The sequence below is a fragment of the Nematolebias whitei genome, chromosome 3, assembly GCF_014905685.2.
Source record: "Nematolebias whitei isolate Nwh7 chromosome 3, NemWhi1, whole genome shotgun sequence".
Lineage (NCBI taxonomy): Eukaryota > Metazoa > Chordata > Actinopteri > Cyprinodontiformes > Rivulidae > Nematolebias > Nematolebias whitei.
This window is the reverse complement of record NC_056500.1, coordinates 39988776-39998871: the sequence shown is the minus strand read 5'-3', so window position 1 is coordinate 39998871 and position 10096 is coordinate 39988776. Positions and strand designations below refer to the sequence as shown.

At 41.3% G+C, this 10096-nt stretch overlaps 1 protein-coding gene across 1 annotated transcript in view; it reads left to right on the top strand.

Moving 5' to 3' along the window:
- Positions 1 to 10096, top strand: part of klhl5 (kelch-like family member 5) — a 49636-nt gene that overhangs the window by 23031 nt on the left and 16509 nt on the right. Inside the window, exons 6-8 of the mRNA XM_037674960.1 lie at positions 2512 to 2698; positions 3391 to 3615; positions 3985 to 4060. Of these exons, the coding sequence (XP_037530888.1) occupies positions 2512 to 2698; positions 3391 to 3615; positions 3985 to 4060 (488 nt within the window). The remainder of the gene's footprint in view (positions 1 to 2511; positions 2699 to 3390; positions 3616 to 3984; positions 4061 to 10096) is intronic.

Below are 10096 nucleotides of genomic sequence, written 5' to 3'. Positions count from 1 at the left end.
TATATATGTATATGTATATATATATATATATATGTATATGTTAATAACATTATTTATCTGAGGAACAGACTGCTTTGAGTTTAACTTCATCGCAGACTCTCCTCTTGAGCAAGCATGAAGGCGACGGTGGAAAGGAAAATCTCCCTCATGAGGAAGAAACCTTTAACAGAACCAGGCTCAGGACAAGAGGCCATCTGCTTCGACCGGCTGGGTTTGAGAGGAACAGATACACAATGGCAGGTTGAGAATCACTTTTAAGAAATAGTATCAAATGAAAACTATTCAATTTTAACAATTAATTTAAGGAAATGTGGTCAATTTGTTCTCCAGTAGTCTAAGCATAAGACAGCATAACAAGCCAATCCTAACTATAGGATTTATCAAAAAGGAAAGTCTTAATCCCAGTTTTAAAACTGGACAATGTGTCAGCCTCACGGACAGAAACTGGAAGTTGGTTCCACAAGAGAGGAGCCTGATAACTGAAAGATCTTCCTCTCATTCTGTTTTTGGAAACTCTAGGAGCCACGAGTAAGCCTGCAGTCTGAGAGTGAAGTATTCTTTTAGGAAAATATGGAACAATAAGATCTCTAATATAAGATGGAGCTAGGTTGTTGAGAGCTTTGTAGGTTAGAAGTAAGATTTTGAATTTATTCTGGATTTGACAGGGAGCCAATGGAGAGAAGCTAAAACTGGAGAGATATGATCTCTCCCACTAACTCCAGTTAAGACTCTGGCAGCAAAATTTTGGATCAACTGAAGACGTTTTAAAGAAGTATTTGGACATCCAAATAATAAACCATTGCAATAGTCCAGTCTAGACGTGACAAATGCATGAACCAGTTTTTCTGCATCATTTTTAGATAAGATGTTATTAATTTTAGTGATATTACGCAGGTGGAAGAAGGAGGTTTTGTAGGTAAATGTCTTGTTAACGAGTGTTCATTTATGTTTTGTGTGAAAGTTAGAACAGCAGTTTGGATTTTTTTCAAGTGTGGTTTTGGGAAAAGGTTATGAACCATTTTACTTGTTGCAGACAGCTCTGTGCCAACCTCAGTTTGGAGAAAGAGTTCGAGTCGGACCTGGTTCATGAGCTAAAGGCTAGTCTGAGCGCAGATAAGATTAAAGTGAATTTCAGCTATCATTAAAAAAAACTTACTTCAAACCTTTTTAGACTGGTTCCTAGTACCCCATTTTATCAATTTTAGCATTACTATCAGTTATACTTTGTGTTTATTTACACAGATTTTAATGGTTTAAATCTTTTTAGCAGCACGATCATAACATTTTTGCCTGATCAGCCATGTTGTGTGACATAAATAACGATGATTTGTTGTTTTAGTTTGTGGGTGTTTTGTTTTGAACGTGTCTGGCAATAAAAAGCTGAGAGACCTAAAGCATGAAAAATGTACATAGCTGGGGGACGTGTGTGTTAGAGCTTGTGTGTTTGTTGTGAGTGCATGGCTGTGTCCTCATGTGTGAGCTGAGGCGAAGAATAACAGAGCTTTCCTTCTGCACACTGCGAGGTAAGGAGACGACCGAGAGGAAGAGGAGGAGGAGGAGGTGGGGTGTGTGCAGGATTCAGTCTTATCTTGTCCTCCACATTCAATCCTTCACAGCATGATGAAAACATTACCAGAAGGACAAACATGCCTTTCTGTATCTGTCCTCCTTTGGCAGCTGCTCACACTCAAATAAGTGCGGGAATTGGTTTCACTTTAATTTGTCTGTCTGTGTAGCCTGTAGAAATACGATTTGACCCCGGCATGTAAGCTGCTTATCCATTTACCATGCTTGTTTTGTGCTCGATGCACTGCTGGCTGTGAAATTAAATTTAATACTCAGTGGCCAAGTGTAGTGATTTGGGCCAAAGCTTCTATTTTAACTGTGAAATTATGGAGGAAAGCACTCTTTAACTTATATTTTCCTTTTTGTTTGCTCTCTCTCTCTCTCTCTCTTTTTTTTTTTTTTTTTTAAAGAAATCTCCAAATGTAGCTTGATCCAGCAAATAAAGAGTTACATACACACACAAAAATGAAGACGTGAAATTGCCTAAACTTCAAGAAACTCCTTTACTGCCTGCCATTTCTTGGCACACACAAACACACAGCTATCTAAATGTAAATCAAGTATTTCCTGCCTTCAGGGAGAACTCGTCTCTCACAGGCAGCCGATTCCTCTGGATGTATGTTTTTAGGGAACGGTGTGGTGGATTGAAGAAGCTGGATGTTTGTGCTTCTTTATATGGGTGTGTAATGAGGGCCTGGACTACAGGGCTGATGAGTTGTTGAGGACAGATTAGTGCTCCAGTGTGTCAGATGATCTGTATGTCTGTGATCTAATCTCTCGATCGATGAGAGAGCAGCTTACTTTAGACTCTCGACCCGTGTCTATTAGTGACAACATGGTAACGACTCATGCTCACGTCCATCTCATGCACCTTTCACTTGTTTCAGCGCTGACTGTCATGTGATCCCGCATGTTGATTTGTGCTTTGTTTTTGTGTGTGTTTAGTTCTTGGCAGACCTGGAGTCCAACCCCCTCCTTTGTGACAGTGTGGAGTGTCAGCGACTCCTGATGGAGGGGATGAAGTATCATCTTTTGCCCCAGCGGCGGCCTCTGCTTCAGAGTCCTCGCACCCGGCCCCGCAAGGCCACCGTAGGGGCCATGTTTGCTGTCGGGGGTATGGACGCCACAAAAGGTAGCACGATTCCTCCTCGCAGTGTTAAAATTAGGATTCTCTGGGTGTGATTCACTACGGGATTACACAGTTTTTGTAAAACAGGAGAAAACCAAAGATCTCATTTTCGTAGCCCCCCACAAAGGGAGATGTGCACCTCAAAGTGCGCTGCCACAAAAAATGTCTTTGTGCAGATGTAGTTTCTTAAATACTTACATTAAATGAGGTTTTAATTGAAGTATTTAAATAGAAAACCTACTCATTATTATAGATATTAGTAACAAGAGAATAAAAACATTTAATTTTAAAACTCGTTTTGACCGTCTAAATCGGAAATCTCGTTCTATTGATCACTACCCAAAATTCACGACCAGAGGTGAGGGTAGACTGACAGATAAACAAAGAGCTTTGCTCATATTTATGTGCCATACAATTTAAACTTGCGGCTTGAAGCCGTTTTATTTGCCTTGTGAATCAGACAGATAACAGATAGCTGACTGAACAGACTGTTCTCTTACTGGCAGATTCTGCAGCCTGTTTTAAGTATTTAATAGTTTTCACCTGGTTTAACCGCTTCCGTTTGGTTTGGTGTTATATCTCTTATAAATGATAAAAATATAGACATTCTGGACAAAACAGATATTTTGTATCAGAATGTTTTCTAGTGAGCAAATATTTGCTTATCTTTTGTGTCTACGTGTTTTTTTCTTCAGGTGCCACGAGTATCGAGCAGTACTGTCTGCGCCGGGACACGTGGAGGCAGGTGGCCACCATGAGCGGACGAAGACTACAGTTTGGTGTAGCTGTCCTCGATGGTCGTCTTTATGTGGTTGGAGGCAGAGACGGACTCAAGACCCTCAACACTGTGGAATGCTACAATCCACACAGCAAGTCCTGGAGCGTCATGCCTCCCATGTCCACACACAGGCACGGTTTAGGTTAGCACCTGTTTCATGACGATTTGGATAATAAACTCACATTACAAGCTAATAAAAGCTTGGTTCCGGTTGGGACAGTTTTATAAGGCGTGCTGTTTGGCTTCTACGTGCTTGTAAATGCGTGTGTGTGGAAGGTGAGGGATGCACACCACACATCTGGCTGCACAGATGTTCAGACAGATAAATCCAGGCTGTATGAGAGTGTCATCACGCTGCTAACTCTGCACGCCTCACGCCCCAGATTTGGTTGTGAGCTCACAATAGAAACTCAACGGTTGTCATAAAGGTGTGAGGATGAAGAGCTTGTCTGTGTGGATTGTTTTGAGGAGCGGCCACGGTTTAATCCTGAGCACCTGGTTGTCATTGCAGGTGTGGCTGTGCTAGAGGGGCCCATGTATGCAGTGGGGGGGCATGATGGCTGGAGCTACCTCAGTACAGTGGAAAGGTGGGAGGATACGTCTCACTGTTTATTTCTTTTTTTTTTTATTCATCTAAATCACATACAGTGAACCCTCGTTTTTCACAGGGGTTACGTGCCAAAAAGAACCCGTGTTAGGTGAAATCCGTGAAGTAGTAACCTTTATTTTTTTTACAATTATTATACACTGAAATACTCCATAATACATTCAAACCAAAGAACAAAACCTTTTTATAGGCCCATGCATGTGTTTAACAAATCAAAGTACTGTATAAATGTTTTTTTACAAATAACTACTGTACTGGAGAGACTGTTTAGCCAATCAGAATGCAGAACACAATGCACGATGCAAATCCATGAAGCAGCGAGACCGTGAAAGGTGAACCGCGTTATAGCGAGGGTTCACTGTATATATATTTTGGTTCTAATTTCATTGTCTTTTTTGGGGGGTGGGGAGGGATCAGCCACACATCTACTTTTGTGTTTTTGTTTGTTTATTTACCTTGATGCAGTCTAACACAATTTTTCCAATTTTCCAAATGTTCACCTCACAGTAACTAACTTCCATCATGTTCCTTAAGGGAAAAATCGACCACATTGAAATGCATTATAAATACAACTTTTAATCCCATCTGTATCGTATCATCAGTAATGCATTCCTCTGGAATGTTTTTTTTCTTTTGACCTCTATTCCTATGCTTTAGATGTTTATATTAACTCACTAGGTGGTGCTCTGCGTTTACATTTGAGAGACGTTGACTCCAACAGGTGTATTCAACTCACCGTAAGGGCAGAACCTTCTCTCAGTCCTACCTCTCATCCAACAAAATTGTTTTAGTTTGGACGTAAAGAGCAAAAACACACGTGCGTGTTGCACAAGTAAACATTCATTACTACAAAGCTGCTTCACATGCATGCAGGCTGCAGAATCTGCCACTCCAAAGCCGCTGGCTCCCGTTGGTTTCCCCCAAAGCAGGATGTCATTAGCGAGTGCACTGTGCCCCCACAGTATATCCGGGTCAGTACAAGCAAAACACAAAACAGAAACTGGCATTGTGCAAAAGTAGAAGTAAAATAATAATAAAATAAAAAATGATTAATAAAAAAGTGAGCGACACGTGTAGCTTTGACTGAAAACAAGGCCTCATTTTCAGCTACCGGCTCTGAAAGATCCGGTGGGCTGGAGGGTTTAAAAAAAAAATTTGGGATGCACGATATTAGATTTTTGAGTGATATCCAATATGCCGATATCCATCCATCCATTATCTTTTACCTGCTTCTTCCATTTTGGGTCACGGGGGTCACTGGTGCCCATACCCAGCTATCGTTGTGCGAGGGGTGGGGTACACCCTGGACAGGTCTCCAGTCAATCACAGGGCCACATACAGACAAACAACCATTCACTCTCTCACTCACACCTAGGGACAATTTAGAGTTACCAATCAGCCTAACATGCATGTTAAAAATAATTGCCATTATTGTACCTAACAGAGCCCACATCAACAATCCCATACTTAAAAGAACTCATTTCACAATATGGATTTTACTCAGGCTACAAGGTAAATATAAATAAAACAGAAGCTATGGATGTAAGCTGCACAGTCTCAGACACCACAAAATTACAGAGCAGATTTAAGTGGCACAAGGATGGTATTAGTTATCTTGGTATCCATATACCCCCATCTCTACAGAACCTCTATGAAGCAAATTATAGCAAACTACACAGAGTCATTAAAAATGATCTAGAGCAGTGGTCCCCAAACTACGGCCCGCGGGCCAGATCCAGCCCCCGTCCACATTTGGTCCGGCCCCCTGAACAATACCAGAGAGCGTTTAGATTTTTTTTCATATATATGTATTTGTATTTGATAATAAAGTTGGACTTTTGCAATAAAATGTTTCTTAGTTATGAACTATTTTCATTATTGAGTAATATAATACTATAAAACATAAGTTAGTAACTATTTCATACACGCATATAACGTGACATTCTGTTCCACCCTTCTGTGGTCTGTGCCCCTATCTGGCAACACCCAGAAAAAAAATTCTAAACCCGCCCCTCGCAAAGAGAGAACGGAATAATGGCGAAAAGATTAGGTAAGAGAAAAATTTATTCAGAATGCAGGGCATTTAACCTGCAGTGGACAAACGATTATTTTTTTGTTCAATGCAAAGAAAAGGCTGTCTGTTTCATCTGTCAAGAGGCGGTGGCAGTATTCAAAGAATATAATCTGCGGCGACACTATGAATCCCGCCACAAAGACAAGTATGCTAGCTTGCAAGGCCGAATGCGAGCAGACCAACTCTCAAAGCTAAAAAGTGGACTGTTAGCTCAGCAGAATACATTTGTACACCAAGCTCAGCTGAACTAGTCATCTGTTCGGGCCAGCTTTCGGGTTGCTCAACTGATAGCAAGCAGCGGTAAACCTTTCACTGATGGAGAGTTTGTCAAGAAATGCATGAACGCTGTTGCGGAGAAGGTGTGTCCTGAGAAGAAAGATGTCTTTAATGCCGTGAGTCTATCAGCGAGTACAATCACGCATTGAAGAAATCGGGGGTAATGTATATGCCCAGCTGCAGCAGAAGACGAAAGAATTTGAATTTTTTTCATTAGCACTGGATGAGAGCACGGACGTGCAGGACACCGCGCAACTGCTCATTTTTGTTCGTGGAGTTAGTGCAAACTTTGAGATCTGCGAGGAGCTGGCAGCCCTCCAAAGTCTCAAAGGGACTACGACGGGGGAGGATATTTTCGGCAAAGTGTACCAAACCATGGAAGAGTTGGACCTGGACTGGTCAAAGCTGGCCAGCATCACAACTGATGGGGCTCCTAATATGGTGGGGGCATGTCTCGGGGTCTAATAGGACGCATGAACCGGGAGATGGAAGAACGAGGTCTCACCGCCCCGCTAAAAGTCCACTGCCTAATTCACCAGCAAGCACTGTGCTACAAAGTGTTGACTTGGGATTCTGTCATGAAGGTTGTGGTGTCATGCATAAACTTCATCAGAGCAAAGGGACTTAAACACAGGCAGTTCCAAGAATTCCTGTCTGAACTGGAATCTGTGCACGGCGATGTGCTGTACTACACAGAGGTCCGATGGTTGAGCTGGGGCAGAGTTTTGAGGCGTTTTTACGAGCTGATACCTCAAATTAACGCATTTCTTCATTCACAAAACAAAATGGTGCCAGAGTTGATTGACATAGAATGGAAATGGCACCTCACATTTTTAACAGACATGACAGAAATGCTGAACAGCTTTAACTTGCAGCTACAAGGCCAGGGGAAACTCATTTGCGAAATGTATTCCCACATAAAAGCATTTGAGGTGAAACTAGAGCTGCTTTTGGGACACGTGAAATAGCACAGCTTCGTCCATCTCCCTGCTACACAAAACCTCTCTGCAGAGAACCCAGCGGTCCCGTTTCCAGCTGAAAAGTGTGTGGAAGCACTGGAAATGCTGAAGGCGGAGTTCGGTGCACGATTCCGTGAACTAGATGTTTATGCAAAAGAAATCCGTCTTTTCCAGAACCCCTTTGTTGCCGACATTGACGAAGCCCAGCCTTCTTATCAGTTTGAGTTGGCCGAGTTACAGAACTGTGATGTTCTGAAAGACGCGTTTAAGCCCAACGGTCTCATTGACTTCTATGCCGCCCTCCCAAACGACACGTACCCTAACATCAGAAAACACGCAAGGAAGATGTCCACACTTTTTGGCAGCACATATATTTGCGAGCAAACCTTTTCACGCATGAAACTGCTGAAAACTCCAATGAGATCAAGATTGACAGATGAACACCTGCATCAGTGTTTGAGACTGGCAGTGACTAGAATGGAACCTGAGATTCAACTTCTCACCAGCCAGATACAGGCCCACAGTTCACATTGATGAACATACAAAGGTAAGCTCACTTTTCTGACTTGAATGAGTCATTCTGACTATAAAAAATATAATCATAACAACCCTCTCTGTCAATACCCCAGAGAGGGTTATTTGGTTATTATTTATTTCATAAATAGTGTTATTTACTTCCTGAATTTTGTTCTGTGAAGAATCCAGAAAGGGTTATTTGGTTATTATTTATTTTGTAGTATGACATATCCTGAGATATATTCATCAATTAAACGGGTTCTTTCATTTTTCTGGACTGTATAACATGCGTGCATTGAATTTAATAAAAGGTGGACGTGAGACGTTAATTATCTTTGACTCACCAAACGAGTGGGTCATTTATTAACAGAATCAAGTTTAACACATCATACATTTACATTAATTGGCAAAATTGAAAATAACGACATAATTAATCAGCTTTACAACCAAGAAAACCATACGGCCATGATTTTCCGTTGCTTCACCACAGACATTTCTGAAAAACATCTGGATTAATTTGCTAGCAGATAGGAGAGTTTAAAGATGGAAAGATGAGGTTTATCTACAGAGAGATGTGTGAGGGAATTTGTCTGTTTTAACCAGAACAGCACGCTCCTTTGGAAATCAGCTTGGCCCAACGGTACGCTCGGTTGAGATCGAACTTTTTACCTTGCAGACGATAGTTTCAGCGTTGGTGTAGAGCTCTCCTTTCAACTCTTTCAGCGTCTCCGTGAGAACAGCTAAAAACCTCTGGAGTCGTGAGGTTATCCAAACAGAAGTTATAATTCCCAAATCGTCTCTGGTTCAGCTTGATTCTCTTTCAGCAGCATCCTGAATTCCAGCATTCTGCATTCTGGAACTCCAAACTCTCTGGAACTCCAAACTCGCTGGAACTGCTACTCCATCTTCAAGACTGATCTTACAGCAGCTTCAAGACTGAGCTGAACTCGAACTTCTCTCCTGAACTCTAAAAACTCTAGTTTGAACTAGGAAGTTCCAACATTTAAAGAAGCTCACTTCCGGTTCATTTGAGAACTCTCTGATTGGTCGATGGACCGAAACAGAGGTGTGTTTTGTGATGTAAGGTGTTATGAAAAGTCAAGGAAAAGATTAAGATTGTTTAAGAACAGACAGAAAGATATTATGAAGGAACCAGACTTCGTGGAGTCGCCTCTTACAGTATCTTGCTGTAAAAGTTAAACATGACATTTCTTTTCAGTAAACTTTCAGTTGACCGAAACTTGAACTTTGAACACACTTACAACTTACTCATTGAAGACAGAAAATCAGACAATGCATATTAACCTGATTTCTTCTTTGAATGAGGATTAAGAATCATTATTTCTGTTTCACAGTTGATTTAAATGAGTAGTTCACTTCAACATGTAAACATTGTTTGAACTAACACAATTTGATTATCAAAACATTTGTAAAATGGTAATGATAATAGAAAATTGTCTTTTTCCACTTGATTAATTCAAGAAAGAAAGTCTCAGGATGGGTCAACCTGTATTTCTGGATGCAAATCAATGAAATGACAAGTTATGTCCCAATGGTCCTTAGGTCAAGGTTTTGACCTTCAGGCCTAGTTCACTACAGTCCCCCCTTTGGAAATCATCGCCTGTCCATGGGGATGAATTCCAAACATGAACTTACGCCTTCGAATGTCCTTGAGCTTGATGTAATCCAGCAAGGAAACAAGAGTCAAGAGTAATCCAGCAAGGAAAACAAAAGTCAAAAGTAATCCAGCAAGGAAAACAAAAGTCAAGGTAATTCCACAATGTTCTTGGTAATTCCATTGTGTTGATTATAATTCCATAACGTCGTCGGTAATTCCATTGTAGCAATGCTTTAACCCCTTGGAAACAGAGTCTGTAATCCATTGGAAAAAGTCATATAATCCACAACGGTAAATCCACAACGATTGGAAGTGTTGATTGATCAGCATACAGAGGGGTTCCCTTTGATTGAACTGAAGATGCGGCCACTGGATGAAGAGTGGAGACCAACGTCAGGATTGCAGGTCTCCTCCAGCGACGGTCGTCTCTGGGCGACGTCCAGTCTGTGCCGTTCTGGTTCAAATGTGTCATGCAATTATGTGGTTTAAGGTGGGCTTATGAAGGGGATTTTACATAAGGCCTTAAACTATATGCACCTGGTGTGTAAGCTATTATGATTGGGAACAGCTACA